Here is a 17,069-nt window from a genome sequence, read left to right as displayed (position 1 = left end):
TTGAGCCAGAGTTTTTAGCGTCTAAAACAAGACCAATTGCTTATCCTGAGGTAGCGTAGTGAGAGCAAAGGAAGAATTTGGTCCAATTACTAACAACAGTAGCAAAAAAATGCCCGACTTGACTGATACCCTCCACCTACCATTTTCAAACTGAGTGATTTTTCTTCACAGTAATGAGGAAAAAAAAAGGACATTAGAGCAGCTTCATCCTTTTTTTTAAAAAAAAAAAAAAAAAAGCTAAGATTTCTTAGCATATGCAAATGGCTCTGTTGTGCATTTACAGCTCTAGTGGACATATGCAATGTGATTATTTTTGTCCCCTACAAACCAGTATGTTCTCTAAGGGTTGTACACAAGTCCATGCACCAAATACTTCGACCTTTAGGACAACTTGTTTCTGCAGTTCTAGGCAAGCTGCTTTCTCTGCTCTGTGGGTCTGTCTCCTTTTCTGCAGACTCAGAATAATAATGCTTATCTTTTTGAACACTCTAGGGCTTTCTATTTCGATGTGAAACACAAATTTACAGTGTTAAGCCATACGAGGGATCATTACAAACCATACTGAAGGCCAGTACTGTGGACCTTTTATCACCCAAATGGCTGATTGCACTAGGCTAAGAGTCTGAAAATGCAGATAAATTTTGTCTTGCATACTTTTATGCCAATGGAGTTTTTAGTAACCTGCAAGTATATTTAATTTATTTTAGTCTGCTGGAAACATAGTGAAGATATACTTTCTATGTTGTCCCCAGGAAAAGGCTCATAAAGGGTAAATTGTTCCAGTAGAAATAGTCTCCTATTAGATGAAGCTAGTTTACCCGTTGGCAGGAATATACCTAGCTTTCAACTGCAGTTACAGCTCCTTGAGCATTTATAATACACTTTTTAATGGAAAGAATTTCAGGCTCTTCTATTAAATCAAATTCAATGTCAACTCTGAGGGAGAGGAAGGGGTCTTTCAAGCAGTTTTTTACCCAGAAAACATGTTACAGAGTCTAAAATTAGGTTGTGCATACATTAATGGCTATATTATGAGGTAGCTGAAGCTGGAAGGATGTTGAGCACTTTTTTAACTCCCATTGGCTCCAGGAGGGCTCAGTACTTCACAGAATCAGCCTGGGGGAGAGAGGAGGAGAACAAAGTGAGAATACACAGTCCCAGCAGTGCTCTGGCTATGCCTGCAAACCTTTCCCAGTCAAACCGCCCCATAGGAGCATGAAGGGATGTTTCAGTCAGTAGCTCATTTCATCGAGGGCTCCCTCTCACCAGAGGTGTTCAGAAGGGACGATCTTGTCATACGAACTAAAGACTAAAACAGGAGGAGCTGCTTTGCCTTTGGATTGCGCATTAAAAAAACCCAGCACTTTTAACAGAAGGGTGCACATTGTGGGAGAACAGAAAAAGAGTGCTCACTCCACATTGTTTGCAGGTACGACAGAGGTGTGGGCTGCTTTTTAAAGCTCATTATCTTCTTTTCATTGTTTGTGTAAGTGGATAAAGCTTCAATCCCTCTTGCTTTCCAAATTATTTTTGGTAATATTGGGCAATAACTGAGTATTTTATTTATTCCAACACCGCACTGGCAACAGAGCAGAATGAGCTAACTGAGCATCTTTGCAAAGGCTCTGGGCTCCTGTGTTTACAAGTCTGCTAGCTGAGGCTGGAAATGTGACTCTGTCCTTCACTGTAGAGTCAAGGTTGCCCATATTTTCATGGCAGGAATGATTTTTAAAAGTTGCCAGGCAAGATATCATTGGTGACTCTAGGCTTGGGAGCTGTGACTGCTTTTTAACTTATTAAGTGGCTTGATGAAATCTTTGGGTCTCAAATAGCTAGAAGGAGCAATTATTAATGGAGCCAGGCACCTCGAATGCAATTTTTGCGTATTTACAAGAAAGTAGAAAATCCTTTTCCTTGAGCAAAGGAAGACTTGAACAACCAGAGCGCTTCTTATCCCAGGGTAGGCATTGTCCCCCATCCTGCCCCTCTCAGACTCTCCTGGCTGATGCACCAAAGTGATTCAGACTTCTTCCTCAGATCAGCATTTTCCAACACTTGAGTTTCGGTGGCAGTATCAGCTAAGGCAAATACCTCCCCTTTCTCCTCCTGGCTGGTTCTTCCTGCCCCATACCTTAATACTGTGGTTTTAACCCAGATCACCTGGCAGGGGTAGTCACTGCGGTGCAGAAAACGTAACTCTCTGACAGTGCTGCCAAATCCAGGCTGCCTTCAGATCACAGCCTGCCTCTGTCCTTGAGCTCCAACTTGGCTCTTCCATGAGAATCAACACCTTTAGGTGTTCCTGCCCCAGAGATACTCTGCAGCACCCCTCTCCTCTGTTTCAGGTAGAGATGTATGTTGGCTGGTTAGTGGCTGCTGCTGTTTCAATAATCTATTTCCTTTAAAGAGGCTGATGATCTAAACTGAAGTAGTGAAACCTGCCAGCTTCACTGGTCGCACTCACAGAAGATACCATCTATTTTTTTCCTTAAGATGACAACTACTTTCTTTATCTCTTGTTGCAGTAGTAGATACTCCTCATTACTTACTATAAAGCCAATTGCCAAAAATTAGGACTTTAGCCTCTTCCTACCCTATGACATATATAGTTCATGGATGTGGCCAGAAAAAGGGTGAATCATCATGCCTCTCTGTTAAGGGGGTTGAAGGCATAATGGCAAAAGGGAGCCCTAAAATGACTTTTAAACAATAACAGGGTGAGATCTTATTAGACATTTAGATGAAGTTCCTCCCATATGCAGATACCATCTGGGAGACGATAATTGTTGGGGACTATAACTGGTGAAGGCAAAAGAAGGTGCCATGGTGGCCTGGAGGGTGTAGGGCACGTGGACAAAATGTAGATAGTATGGAAATAGCTTTCGGAAGTCGTCATAACCTGCTTGTGTATGACAGAAGGCAAGCATCCCTATCATTTCCACTACACCAATGAAGAAACCTGAAAAAACAGGGCTGACAGATGTCACAGTGCAGCACAAGGTTAGAACCACAGGCTGATTCAACTTCATTTGTGTTTCTAGCCATGGTTCACATCGCAAGTGTTAAGAGGCAGGAGTTACCTGCCCTTGGGCTTCTTAAACCTGATTTGGCTCTGTCCTCTTCTCAAATTCAGACAGTTTTGCTGCATCACTTTGGCTGCATTTGCAGCAGTTGAAGACTCAAGAGTGAATTTTGGGGCAGAGTAACTTTCACAGCGGCTGAGTCCTTTCAGCAAGCTGATTAACAGTATGTTAGGTACCCTGTGTCTATTTTATATGAATGAAATTGTTTACCAGTTTGCCAAAGTAAAATGCAAGACTGGAAAACTGTTAGGTAGAAATCAAACTAGTAAGTGGCCAAGAAAATGCATGCATTTCCATAATATTTTATGACTCCAATGAGACAGTAAGAAAGATCACAAGAATGCAAGGGGTTAAAACACATACTCAGTCAGTATCTTTACTCTCTAAGGTGCAATTGCCACTAATTACTTTTGTCTCAAAACTTAAATATGGAAAATAGTAACCCTACATGTCACACAAGAAGGAATAAAATGTGTTCCAATAAAAGCCCTTCTTTAAAGAAAGGCAAATACATGTTTCCCATTTTCTGCTGAAAAGCAGCTGCTCTGCGGTGTCTCTGCCCATGCTGCATACACATGACAAACTAGTCAAATGCAAATGCCCGTCCTCTATGTACTTTTAAAAGTGCACAACAGATACAATTTGTAAAGCAACAATAAAAGGTGCTGATAATAAAAGATACTTTCATCCGCAAGGTGTCTATGTCCCTTAGGACTATCCGTCCTTCCTGCACATCCATTTTACATTCCATGCTGCAGATAATCTTGCAAGACCCGCCGTCCTCCTCGGCACACCATTAGTCTAATGCAAACATTTATTTTCTCTGCGTGAGCATTTTCCGGTAAAACTTTTCGGGAGCCACACAGTAGCAGATGGTTATTTCTAACCCAACTTTCATCAACAGCAGTTGTGCCCGGATTTAATGGCTGGTCGGCATTACGCTGCTGTAATAGAGACGCGCAGGAGCACAGCCGGGAGCTGAGAGGTCTTACGCACCCGTGTCCTGCCGCCTGAGCTGAGAACAAGATTAAATTGTGGTGGGCTACCGACTCGCCCACGGGCCACCAGAAGTGTTCAGTGGCAGGATTTAAAGCTGTGCCACAGTTTTACTTTTCACTCCAAAAAGGGGATGTTGTACTTCTGCTGCACTTACTGGATTAAGATTCCTTTTTCTGGAACAGGATCGTACTCATGGGGAAATAATGAACTGAGCCTGCATGTACAGCGTTAGGCATAGGAGCACTTCTATCTCTTATACTCCTAAATTTCAGGATCTGGCATCGATATGTCAGCTTCAAGCCCTTTAGATGTAGAATTTTCGGCATAGGCTCATTTCCCATGAGCAGGCAGTGACAGGCACATAGGGTTTTGCATGATTTGAATGCTTTAATTAAGTAGAAAACGTGGCACCAGTCAGACTGAAAGAGAAAAATAGAACCAAACATTTAATGCTCGAGCCTACAGGACAGTGCACGCCACCCGCAGCTCAGCAGAAGTTGAGGACCTTCAACCAAGACCCTGCAGAATCCAGCTGAAGCCAGAGCTCCAACAAGGTGCTAAGAGCCTCGGAGGTCCATCGAGTCACACGCAGTTTGTGGGCAGGCCGACAATGGCAAAAATCATTCTATTGCAAAGGCAGAAAATACCAGTTGGAATGAGCAGAAGTCAAGTGCTTTCCTTGCTTAAATAGAAGCAACTCAAGGCTGACATCTTTAAAAAAAGGGGGGTTACTCTCACAGTTCTCTTCCTGGAAGTTTCACTTCCTTAGGATACGTGATTATTTTGGGTTACCACAGCAACTGTCAGAAGAGAAGGCATTTTATTTTCTTGTTTTGTTTTTACACGGAAGAACTGGGAAGACCACCGTGTACTGGAACAAGAGAAGGGATTACAAAAGCCTGCCCCGAACAAAAGGAGCTGTGTGGAGATCTTTCTACAGTACAAAGGTTCACAACAATTCCTTTCCTGTGAAGCCACGCCGAATACTCTGAACAGCTAATACGGGGTGTACTCAGGAGATGTCTAGCCCGACAGCGATGTGAAAACCCTTTTTGCAGTGATCCAAGGTGAAGCGGGTGGGCCTGTGCCACGTGCTTTGCTCCGGGCAGAGGTACGCAGCTGTCCTTGGAAAGCGTGTGCCTTCAGGTTGTTTGCTTTGCCTGGGTTTGCATTGCAGCTACGGGCCCAGCGCTGTTCTCAATGAGGTCGGTTTGGTAGGAATCAGTGCTGAGCGCCTCAGGATCTGCTCTGACATCTTGAGTACCTCCCATCCTCTTTTGAAAAATGCAGATTTCTCTAAAGAAATGTCTGCAGGTGCTGTAGAGTGAGGCTGCAGTAAACAGGCACGTGCCTTTATGTTTGGAGAGATGGGGCTCAGTTATTTGCATTCTTTACATGTGACTGTGCTTCAGAGAGAACTAAAGCCAGTTTTGTAATGCAGAAGCTAAACTGAGAAAATTTACAATTATGTGTTTGAGTTAGGGAGATTGGGACATCATTGTGTTTGTAGGTTGGGAGTTGGTTTACCACAGAGGCATGTGGCTCCTGAATGATTTAGGCAGTTACTAGCAACATGTTATCTCTTGAGAAGAGTGTGATTTCGTTATCTAATTATGCTTTTTACAGAAAACTATTAAGTATCTTTCATCTCTGTGCCCCCACAGAGACACTTGTACTTATTTGTACTGTCCCAAGCTGATCCAGTTGCGATGTTCTCCTAGCACTGGTTTTTTGGCTGATACCTGTAACGGTGGTCTTGTCTCTGGGCTCTGCTGATTTTTCTGAGCAGTTAAACAGCACTCAAATTGATACCGTGTGAATTCCTGGCCTCCTGAACCACAGATGTCACGCTGGCAAAAACTGGTTTAAATTCAATAACACCCCGTGTGAGTGCAACGACCTCCGACCTCCCCAAATCGCACCAACAGGAAGGGTATCTCCTGCCCCAGGCCATGGTATGACCCCGGGAAGTCGCCCACGTCCTCCCTCAGCCCAGCAGAAAGCCTGGTGCAGAGGCCCGTCCCAGATGATGTGTTCCACGTCACCACACTGTCATCTACTTCACCTTCATATGTGTATCTTAACCCTGCAGCTTCTAGGCATTTTCAGGCATCCGAGTATCTCCCACACGCTTCCACGCTTTACAGCGCGTCTCCAGTTTTGCCAGATGACTGCTGCTGACTGCTGCGGCCCCCGCCAGCGCTCCCAGCACCCCACTCTCTCTGCATTAGGACAGTGTGCTTGGGGTCCCCGTGGGAAGGAGGGGATGTATTTGCAAGTGCAGGCCTCCCCATCTCCTTCCTGTATGTGATGCTGCTGGAGGCTCCCTCGGAGCTGGCGTCCCAACAGACTATTAAGAAAAGGCCGAAGGAATCCGAGGCACCAGCCATCTCCTCCCTTCCTCCTGCTTTTTCTCTCTGGAATGGACCTCCCTCTCCCCGGACATGCCGGCACGGAGGCCAGGGTCTCCGTTTAGGCATCCCGGGGCACAGAGGGACGATTTTCAACCGTGTGCGCTGCTGGGGGCTGACAGCTTCGTATACCGCAGCTGGAGGCGGCGTAAGCAATTCCCCCTCTTCCTCCCTCAGCTGGCCGGGTGGAAGTTTGGAAAGAAAAAAAAAAAAAGAAAAAAAAACAAGAAAAACTTCTGGGGTCACTGGGAGGGGAAAAAAATTCCTCGTCATGTCTGCGGCGTCTGCGAAATCGTCCCGAGAAGGAAGAGGAGGATCCCGCCACGGGGACCGCGGCTGTGTGGCGGAGGGGGCGGGCGCTGGCTGCGGGGGCCGGGGGGGTCACAGAAGCCGCGGGCAGCCCCGCTCCCCCCGCGCCGTGGACGGGAGTGGCTGTGCCTTGCTGCGGCGTCGGGGAAGAAGGGGCTGAGCCACCCTGCTCCCCGCCCCGGGGGGGTGAGAGCCGCCCTGCTCGGTACCGGCGGATCGGCGGAGTCGGGGCTGGGGTGCCCGGGCCGGCCCCTCGCTGCGAGCCGCCGTCTATGAGGCGCCGGCGGGCCCTCCCTCCAGCGCCGGGAGGCGGCTCAGCCCCGGCGGGCAGGGCAGGGCAGGGCCAGGAGGGGGGCCGTGCGGCGGGTGGCACCCCCCTTCTCCCTTCCTCCTCCTCTTCCTCCTCCTCCTCTTAACTTGGCCGCGGCGGCGCGGGGCGGTCCGCTTCGCCCTCCGCCGGTGGCGGGGGATGCGCGGGCGGCGGCGGGATGGCCTCGGCCGTGTTTGAGGGCACCTCGCTGGTGAACATGTACGTGCGGGGCTGCTGGGTGAACGGGATCCGGCGGCTCATCATCAGCCGGCGGGGTGACGAGGAGGAGTTTTACGAGATCCGCACCGAGTGGTCGGACCGCAACATCCTGTACCTGCACCGCAGCTACTCCGACCTCGGCCGTCTCTTCAAGCGGCTCCTCGACTCCTTCCCCGAGGACCGGCCCGAGCTGTCCCGCTCCGCCCTGCTCCAAGGTCTGAGCTGTCTCCGCGGGTCCGGCCCTCGCTGCTTGGCTGCCGGGAGGGCTTTCAGCCGCTGCCGCTTCCCCGGGGGTAGCGGTAGGGGTGGCGGGACGGTCCCCCCCGGCGGGGGGAAGGGGGTGAGGAGCCGGAGCCGCTGCGGGACGGCGGTGGGCGGCAGGAAAGCTGCGGGGGCGTTTTGCAGTCGGAAACTCCTCCCGGGCTGTTGATTTCTGTTGGGTTTTTTTTTGTTGTTGTTGGGTTTTTGGGGTTTTTTAAATGTGCGGTGGGGGGCCCCGCAAGAGAGAGACCCCAGCGCCGCCACTGTCCCTAGCTGCGCGGCGACGGGGGGGCTCCGGGCTGGGGGGGCAGAGGGCTCCCTGTTCGCGCTGCCCCTCCCCGCTGCCTCCGGCCTCCCCGAGGTTTCCCGAGGGAGGGTTGGGGAGGTAGTTGGCAGGAGAAGGGCTGTAGCTGAAAAATCTCCGCATGTTGGTATGTTGTTTGCCACAAATGAGAGGGGAAAAAAATAAAGAGGCTGCGGCGCTTGCCAGCGGACGGAGCGACTCTGGGAGCTGGCATAATTCCTCGCATAACTTCTGCAAAACGGGAATTGCACCAGCGGTTAGAGCCGTGTTTTCTCTTTTCGTTTCTGAAGTGCATTAACCCAACTCGAGGGATGTTGTCCACGCTCAGGGCTCTGTGGAGAAGCAGCATGTACCTGCTGTCCATATTATCGTGTACCATATGAAGCTGTCTTGGTTTGAATTAGTTTAACCTTTGGGGTATTGTTTAAATGCAGTTATGTGTTTTGCTCTAAAATGTTTCAAGTGTGTAGAGTGAGTGGTGCAGAGCATCCGCTCACATGAAAGTGGATGTGTGCGTAGCACTTCCAGTCTCCCCAGATGTTTAAGCAACCACATAAATGATTTGCTTGAACAGGAACGGGGAGAAGCTGGCATTTTGTGTATGCTTGCTTCTGTGAGAGGATGGAGAAGTTCTCCGCTGCTCTCACTTCGCCTCACACTTTGCAAGTGTGACCCCCCCCGCCCTTGCAGAGGATCTGCGTTTTGACCTTCTCGGGGCTGGTTCTCTACCCTGCATACCGGCGTAAATCCACCGCGTTTATTTCTGGGCCCTACCTGTGTGACAGCGGGCTCCGCTCCCGGAGAGGGGAGGCAGAGCCAGCGGGTCTCTCCCGGGCTGACTCGCAAAGGATGTTTTCTGACGGGTGTTTAAAGTGAGGGATGTCTTTTTTTTTTTTTTTTTTCTCGTGCCCTGCCAGATCCCTAACCTCTGTTTGTGGTGGTGGTTGTGCTTCGTTTAAAAATGCTTATACCTTTCCCTCTCCTTATCTCCTCTCCGCCGCGGTGGGGGGAGCCTCAGCCCGCTCCCCGGCGAGTGTCCCCCGGCGCTGGGCTTTTCCCCTCCCCGCTGCCGGGAGGAGGCAGCTCGGCTCCGCCGGCGCCCGGGGAGCTCCGCCGCCACTCGCGGGCCCCGAGTGCCCTCTGCAGACGGCGGGGATGGGCGCAGGGCTGCCGGGGTGGCGGAAGCCCCGCATCCCTTTGCCGCCAGCTCCGCGGGGCGGGGTGGGAGATGCTTGCGGGAGCTGGGTGGCGAAGGGGGGCTCTATCCCCCCACTTAGGTGCAGGCTGGGAATGGGGGAGTCCTCTGGCTGTTCCTGCAGATCCCCGTCCCCCCACCTCTCAGGCCCTGCTGTGTGCCCGGCACAGCGTGTCTCACACGATCAGGTTGCTGACCAGGGATCTAAAATATAGCAAAAATTTATTATCCATGGCAGATGTCCTCCATCAAATACTCCAAGTGTGATTTTTTTTTTAGTAGTGCTGAGTGGCAGTAAATTCTAAATAACACAGCCTTTAAGGGTACATGGCACCTGGGCCCCGGCTTTTGAGAATGCTAGGTAGGTGTGGAGCAAGCCTGCCTGTGGCCTGCAGGGCACAGCACCTGCCAGGGTCGCTATGGCTAAAATATGCCTTCCCAGGATGCCAGTCATCCTTTTACTTGTCGGCTTTATGGAGCTCTGAAAAGTAGCTTGGCAGCCGGGCTGGTGCGTATGCTGGGTCTGGCTGGAGACAGACTTGGTCCTTGCCAGCCCTGGCCTCCTGCCCCTCCCAGCGTGCTCCCTCCCATCGCTTACGCACAGGAGCCCTTGCGTGTCCTAAAGCCGTTCTTGTTCCTCAGCACCTCTCTTAAGCAGGTGTTGTTCCTCTCCTGTCTCAAGGCCCATCACAGCTTTTGCAAAATATTAAACTGTTTTTGCATCTCTCTCAGGCATCGCTTGTGCAGTTGGAGCCAGATGGAATTATAGTCCCTTCCACTGGCTTCACTGGACAGTCCTAGGTAACACACACCAGGTAACAGCTGGGAAAGAGTAAGCATCCTCAGCCTGCGATGCTCAGTTCCTGCCTAAGACCTGGAGCCAGCAACCTTCACTTACCCTTATCTCAGGAACAGGCGTACTGACTTCAGTAGAATGGGGAATGAGCAAAGCATCTGTCCAAGATTTGAAAAATCGAAACCCAATATAAGCAGATCGTGATCTGTCCAGCTTGGTGAGGGGGTGGGGGTTAACTTTGCGACAGAGACAGAATAAAAATCAGGAGTAGTTTCGAAGCAATCACAGCACGCTTCACAATTTCAATAATACTCTGTTTAAACAAATTGTGCTGCTCCTGCTCTAAAGAAAATTACTTCATCATACCAGCATTTTAAAGTGACTGGCCACAGCCTTGTGTAACTTCACTAAGTTGAAACATAAAAATCTTATTTAACTAAGTGACACTGATGCAAAGCTTTGGATGTAAGAAGAGATTGCACGGGGTATGTCCGGTCTTTAGAAAACTCCTGGGGTAAGCATGCTTTCTTAACTTCCTGTTTAGAAACAGACATCCTGTTGCCTACAGTAAAGCTCAATATAATTAACCCAACAAAAACACCTGACAAAAGCACATGCTTGTGTGTGTTAGCATTCAGTCGTATACATTTGTGTATAGTTTTATATACATACACGTATATTTGCATATGTATGTGAGTTTGTATATGTGTGTGTTTATCTTAGGCTGCCTGAAAGTAGGTGAATATTAGCTATGCCTTTTATCTGGAGGAAGTGGTAAAATGTTGCAAATCAAATTTGCATTGCATTGAAGAACTCCTAAGTTCCTACAGATTTGCCTAAGGAGCATTAAAAGGACGGGTGTTATCCTACAGCTCAGTCAAGCTGCAGTATTGCATTTAAGGGATATGGTTGAGGAGTGAAAGCTTGAGCTATTTGATGTTATTAACTTTTTAAAAGAAGATTATTTTTTTTTAAAACGTCAGCAATATTAGAAAGAGTTGGTTATTACCATTGTTGCTGGTTTCAGCAAACAGCCCATAGTGAGCAGGAGTGTGCTCCTTTTCTTGCTCAGCAACAGCGCTCTCTTTTTTCCACCCTCCACCCCCTTGAACCAATTTCCACAACACTCTCCCTCTCCATATTTCTCAGATCTGCAGAGCTCTATGAGATGACAGAAGAGATGATGGGAGGTACAGCTTTCTGCATTGACTGTTCATCTTACCCTTTCTTTGATATGAGAAGAGGGGAGTCCCCCAGGGGGAGTGTGGCATTCGCACAATCTGCTCTTGTCTTTGATAACTAATAACAACACGTGACAAAGTGCACTCCCTGCATCTGGAGCGTACCATGAGACTAAGGGCCAAGGACATTCAACAACAGCTTACTAGTAAGCTGGTAACCAAGGTTAGATACGTGCATACCTGCAGGGTGACTAAATATGATTCACTGTGATGTTACCAGTAATTTGCTAGTATTTTGTTTGTGTCTGAAATGTGCCCATCCCTTGCTCCAGGCAAATGCACAAAAGAGGGTCACAGAAAAACACAGGCTAGTTCACTCTTAGCAGACCAAGAACACAATCTAATGTTACTGATCTATGTGTTTCTGTATGCAGGATAGTCAACTTTTGTATTTAAATCCATCTTCATGAGAAAGGCAGCACTATGGACTTAGAACCCGACTTAAAAATGATGATATAGAAATAGTTGCAACAGACCCAATAGACACTGGAAGTGAAGTATAAACCTGGAAAAGTACTCTTTTTTTTTTTTTAATGCCTTTCTATTTTCTCTATTACTGCTAAGGGGTTCTCATGTAAGATTTGTCTTAGAACTCGATCCAGCTTCAGTGCAGTCAGACACCTGCCTGACTTCAATGTGGGCGCGATCAGCCCCTTAAACGCTGGGCCAGGAAGCCAGAGGAGTGTGTTAGCAGCATTTCAAAGTTGGGATTTGTTTTGCCCTTGGAGTGGCAGGGTGGGTTCTGGCAATCCTCCCCTGCTGTTTTGTTGCCGTTGTGATGAGAACAGAGGCTCAGATGCTCTTCCGACGTCGCTGTTTGTATCGTGCTTGTGTACCGGGCCTGGTCCTGCTCTGATTACTCTGAGCTGTCAAGTCGGAAACTCTCTTCAGTCTTACAGATTTATTTATTTATTTTACTAGTCAGGCTCTCTCTCTTCCCAAAGTGCTTATTTTCCTACCCCTTCCTTCTTTCCATCCCTCCTCTGACTCATTCTGCTCTGTTGTGGCCTTTTTCCCCTTGCTCTCCTTTCTGTTATTTTCTCTCTGCTTCTCCAAGTCACTTTCCCTGAGTCGCTTTCTGTTCCCTTTCTTTGCCTCCAGGTTTCCTCCACCGGCTTGCTGCCATCCGTGGTTATCTGTGGCTCTCCAGAGCTTTTCTGTTCCCTTCTGTCTTGCCGATACTGAACCTCTGTCCGTCCGTAGAAGCTCTCCAGTAAAGGTGGAGATTTCCTACAGAAACTTTGCGTGTGTAGCGTCCCTCATAGCATAGAGGTAGCCACTTCACCTGCAGCAGACCCTGAGCAGTCCATCCCAGATGACTAACGCTGAGTTCTAGCTCTGAGGCTTGCGCCCACCCTCAGGCGTGGTTGCCTCATGTGGGAAGCAGATGATGGGCTGTTTTCTGTGTCCGAGTGGCTGTGGACCAGGAAGCACGTGGGAAGCTCCTCCAGGGCTTGTTGGAAGGACTTGCACAAAGCAGAAGGCAGTTCCTCAAGAGCCGGCCCAGGAGCATTATATTTGCTCGCAAATGTCGCATTCCTAACTTAGGGTTTTCTATACGCTGCATTATAGTGTTTTGTTGTTGTTTACAAGACCATCTGGGAGTGTGATTTATGAGAAGAGGGAGCTCTACAGAAGGAGCGCAGTGGTTTCCACAGACAGCAGCTGTTTCGGTGCTGTGACAATACAGATAAATACACTGCATCTATTGTGCTCTTTTCATTGTTGACATTGTCAACAGTTCATTAGTGGAGCTTGCTCAGAGCTTCTGTCTGGCAAACAAAGGATGCAGCTCTTGGTTATCAGGCTCTAGCAGCTCTGTAAAACCAAAATTAAGTTTGAGGCTTCTGGGTTTGTTTGTTATTAGCTGAATTTCATGGTTCATGATAATGATGGAGATAAATGAAGCTGGCTGTGTTGTTATAAAGCTAGGTGCAAGTCACCTTTTTGTGGTGGACTGAGGCAATGTGTCTGAGAGGCTTTTGGTGGAAAGGAATGGAAATGAGGTGGTTTATTTCATGACAGTTGTCACCTGATAAGAAACCAGTGCTAAAAATGGTTGTAGGAGCTTGCATTTTTCATCAGGCTTTGATTGCTTTGTTCGCTTTTATCTTGTGCTTCTTTGACATCTTTTTGTTTCTTGTGGCTCATCAGGCAACAACACAGGGAGTGTTGTGGGGAAAGCCTGTCTGCTGAGTTCTGTCACCAGGAGGTGTCGTCTCCCCTCCAGAGATCCTAGGAGATCCCATAACTAATAATACATGTGTGGGAAACGGTTTGGACTTCTCAGCTTTTAACTTGCCTCCTGTGCTCTGCACAGGTATTTGGGTGTGCCAGGGTCCTCATGTGGTCACAGTCACAACTCTTGCTCTGGGGGATTTCAGTTGAACAGTTGTTTGGATAGGACTTTGCTCCATCCGTATTTTTACATCTGCTGGGTATGAACTGAAAAAGAAGAAATGGTCTGTGTTAGAACTAGATGTGTGCAGTGTGGGCAGGGTTTTGAAAGCTCTCTGACTTTCTGCATCTAACAGATTTCTCTCAGTATCTTCAATATGGTCATCGCTACCTAGTGGGACTTCTAAAAGCATGGAGTGATTTATATGCGCTTTGTGTACTCATATCTCTTAAAAAAACCCCAACAAACTTGTTCCTATTTTCTTCCTCAACATCAAGTTTAAGAAGGGCAGCACAACATGTAACAAATTTCAAATATCCATCCCCCTGCACCCCGCTTTTCAACTCTGTCATGTCCTTTTAGCTGATCTCTGATTAATGCCACCAAGATGGATCACATCAGTGGTACTGCATAAATAGTAAACCCTTTGTAAAGACTTTAGAGACTGTAGTGGCTCTTGTCATATGAGATGGATGAATTTCCCCATGAGGGGAAGGGGCAAGAGCGTCTGCCCCAAGAGAGGGGTGTCATCGAATTAGGCAAGAGGCATCAAAGAGGAGTTGCCAGACTAAGTCAGGCCAGTGCCGTAGCTAGCTCTGAGATCCTGTCCCTAGCGATGAGAACCAGATGCTCCAGAAGTCAGCATAAATAACTAGCAGAGAATAGAAAAGTGACAGTCCTGGTCTCTAGTAATTGGAGATCTGATATCCCTGATTGCCTGTAATTATCTGACCGTCTCTGGATCTTATCAAGTCTTTAGACTTAAGGGATTCCTGTGGTGTTATTTCTGCAGACTTATGGAAGAAAAGTTGTGGGAAACAAGCTTTCCCATCTGCTGGGTTTTCTTAATTTCTTGCCTTTGCATACCACTGAGTATTCCTTTGTCCTTCCAACAACCTTTTATCCTCTGGTCCTCCATCAGAGAGGAGGCAGCTGTAAGTGGGAGCTGTTTTGGCCTCCTCAGAGTCCAGCCTGAGATGGTTAATGCTGTAGTTCCCAGGCAGCAAGGTTCAGGGAACGTGCATCTGTGGAGAGGAGGGATGCTACCAGGGCAACTGCTGGGAGGAGAGAGGTGATGTGGCCATGAAGCAGGGAAAGATGCCAGCTGAAGTGGTATTGAGAAGAGCCCAGTTCAGGAGAGGGAGGAAATGCGAAGCGGTGCAAAGGAGCAAAATAGCAGAAATCATTGGGCTGACTTGTCACCTTTCAGCCCTGATCCATGTCCCAGGTGAGTAGCTTCAGTTCCTGCATGATACTGTGGAATATCTGTCTGTGGGGATATTCAGAAGTCGACTGGACATGGTCCCTAGCAGCCTGGTCTGACTTTGGACTTGGCCTTTCTTTGGATGAAGCAGATTGAACTCTTCCTTTGGACTTTGTTCTGTGATTTGATATACCTCTTCTCATGGCTGGGACCTTCCTGTTATTGCTCCATCTACATCCTGTCTTGTGTGTGTGTGCACGTGGGTTAGAACATATCTGAGGGAAAGGAGGCATGAGGGTACAGGATAAAAACGATTGAGCACTGCAGCGTTAATGAATACTGTAACTGAGGAAAAGGAGCGTATCTCCTGCTGAAGCCATTCAGTCTGGTCAGGGGAGAGAGCAGAGTAGCAGTCTTCTGTGCAAGACAGCTTATGTGTCTTCCCTAAAGATTTGAAATCCCTAAGTGCTGGTCATGGGCTTGTGCAAAGAGAGAAGGATGGGCTGAAGATCTGAATCTACAGGTCTTAAATCTTTCTGGCAGTGTCAATTAGCAGAACACAGTAAGATTTCTCCCTGGAGTTATTTGCTATTCCTTTTTTTCACTTTGATATCTACTCTGCAGTCTTCCCATAGGGGATGGAGAGAGGATTAGGTAGGGAGGACTCAATGCAATATTTTAATTTTCATGGACATACTAAAATACACAGCATTTAGGGGTATCCCCATTCCATCTTGCACACATCTTTTGAAAGTGCACGTTGGCTTCTGTTCTTGGTCAGCCTCCTGTACGTATTGAACTGATTTTGAGAAAGTGGGAGATCTCTTGGACGTTTTTTGTTCCTCTCCTGACCACAAGTCTGGAGTCCTTCAGATTGGAGAAACAGGGTTTGCCCACAGTTTGAGATCATGTATACATAGTGACCTGTACATAGCAACACATCTCCAGAAAAACAGACTTCTCTGTGTCATCGTTGAAAGATGGCATATGAGGCAAACTTGACTTAGGCATGAACTTGCTCTTCCTTGGAAGGCACAAGAGGATTGTTGAGACAATGTGGTCAGTGTGGACACCGACTGTCAGGACTGCATTGTGATTGCATTACAAGCCATGAAGCACATGCTGGGATTCCCGTACTGCTTCATTTAGTAAAAGCATTCAGAGTGTTTTCTGTGGTTGTCAAAATATCATTAGTTGCAGATTTGGTGGCTCACGTGGCAGTAACAGGACAGGCATTCCAAGGCTTGTGTGTTGACATCAGGAATTGGCTCCCAGTTCATTCTCCTCCTCTGCTGAGCTCGTTTGCTGCTCGTTTGCAGCTCCAGGCCCCTCTCCCACGCCGTGAGCCAGCGTGCCAGGTACACAGCTGCTGGCCTCCTCTCAGCCTCCTGCAGCTGCTCCAGCACCAGGGTCCCAGAGCAGGAAGGATGCTGCAGGCCTCCGGTGCTGTTTGTGCTATGTTTTTTCCAGAGACATGTCGCAATGCGTAAAGTTGCTGTGTACGCGTGGTCTCAAACTGTGGGCAAATACTTTTTGCACAGTCTTAAGGACTCTGCCTGGGGCTCTTGGTCTGGAAAGGGACAGAGAAAATGTCAAAGGGATTGCCGCCTCCTTTCTTCAAATGAGATTGCTGACTACGGGGGATGTGCGCACAGCAGAACCTTGCTCAAAGCAAATATCCCAGGTACAGGTGAGTGCCACCCGGGGTTAGGCAGTGTGCCTGTGCTGTCCCTCCCATCACCCAGCGTCTGAGCTCCCTTGTCCACAGGGTGAAGAAATCCTAGAGGTTTCTAGTATTTAGCAACAGGCTTTGTGGTAAAAAAAGAGCCAGTGGGGCTCCAGTTTACCTCAAGCTCTATAGGTGTTTATAGCATTTAAATCACTTGAAGTGATAGTTAATTGTCCAAGCACAGTATGGGTAACAAGACAGAGAGCGAAGTTTTCCTGGGAGGAGTTTGTGCGTGTTTTCCATTAGCAGTCAGACAGCAGCTAGGGCAGAGGAAAAGGCATGAGAACAGCCTTTCACCGTGACCTCACAAAGAGATTTCCCAGCTCTGAGCTCAGCTCTGTTGCATGACTGAACAAGTGGAAGAAAGCACAACTGGTTCCAGGCTACTGGTTGTTTTATTGGTGTCTTATTTTTATTTTATAGCAAACTGTCTGAAAAGGGGTTTCTTGGGGCCTAAAAGCCCCAGATGGAAAAATAGGCATGTATTTATGGTCCGTGGGCAGAGACACAACAGCCTCAGGAGATGATGTAGCTCTGCACAGATGCTGCGTACATGGTCAGTGAGTCCCGTGCATGCCAGGTGCCTCCAGCTTGTGGTACGCTTGTGTCA

The 17,069-nt window shown here is 48.1% G+C and overlaps 1 protein-coding gene across 3 annotated transcripts in view; it reads left to right on the top strand.

Moving 5' to 3' along the window:
* PXDC1 (PX domain containing 1) overlaps nucleotides 1–17,069 on the top strand; it is a 132,881-nt gene that overhangs the window by 100,388 nt on the left and 15,424 nt on the right. For 2 of the 3 annotated variants that reach the window (XM_075744962.1, XM_075744961.1), the window contains exon 5: nucleotides 4,933–5,029. In XM_075744962.1, the coding sequence (XP_075601077.1) occupies nucleotides 4,933–5,029 (97 nt within the window). Of the gene's footprint in view, nucleotides 1–4,932; nucleotides 5,030–6,874; nucleotides 7,547–17,069 lie in introns of those variants that run through there. The other variant, XM_075744960.1, reaches the window with a different exon arrangement.

The sequence above is a fragment of the Balearica regulorum genome, chromosome 2, assembly GCF_011004875.1.
Source record: "Balearica regulorum gibbericeps isolate bBalReg1 chromosome 2, bBalReg1.pri, whole genome shotgun sequence".
Lineage (NCBI taxonomy): Eukaryota > Metazoa > Chordata > Aves > Gruiformes > Gruidae > Balearica > Balearica regulorum.
This window is presented reverse-complemented; position numbering and strand designations above follow the sequence as displayed.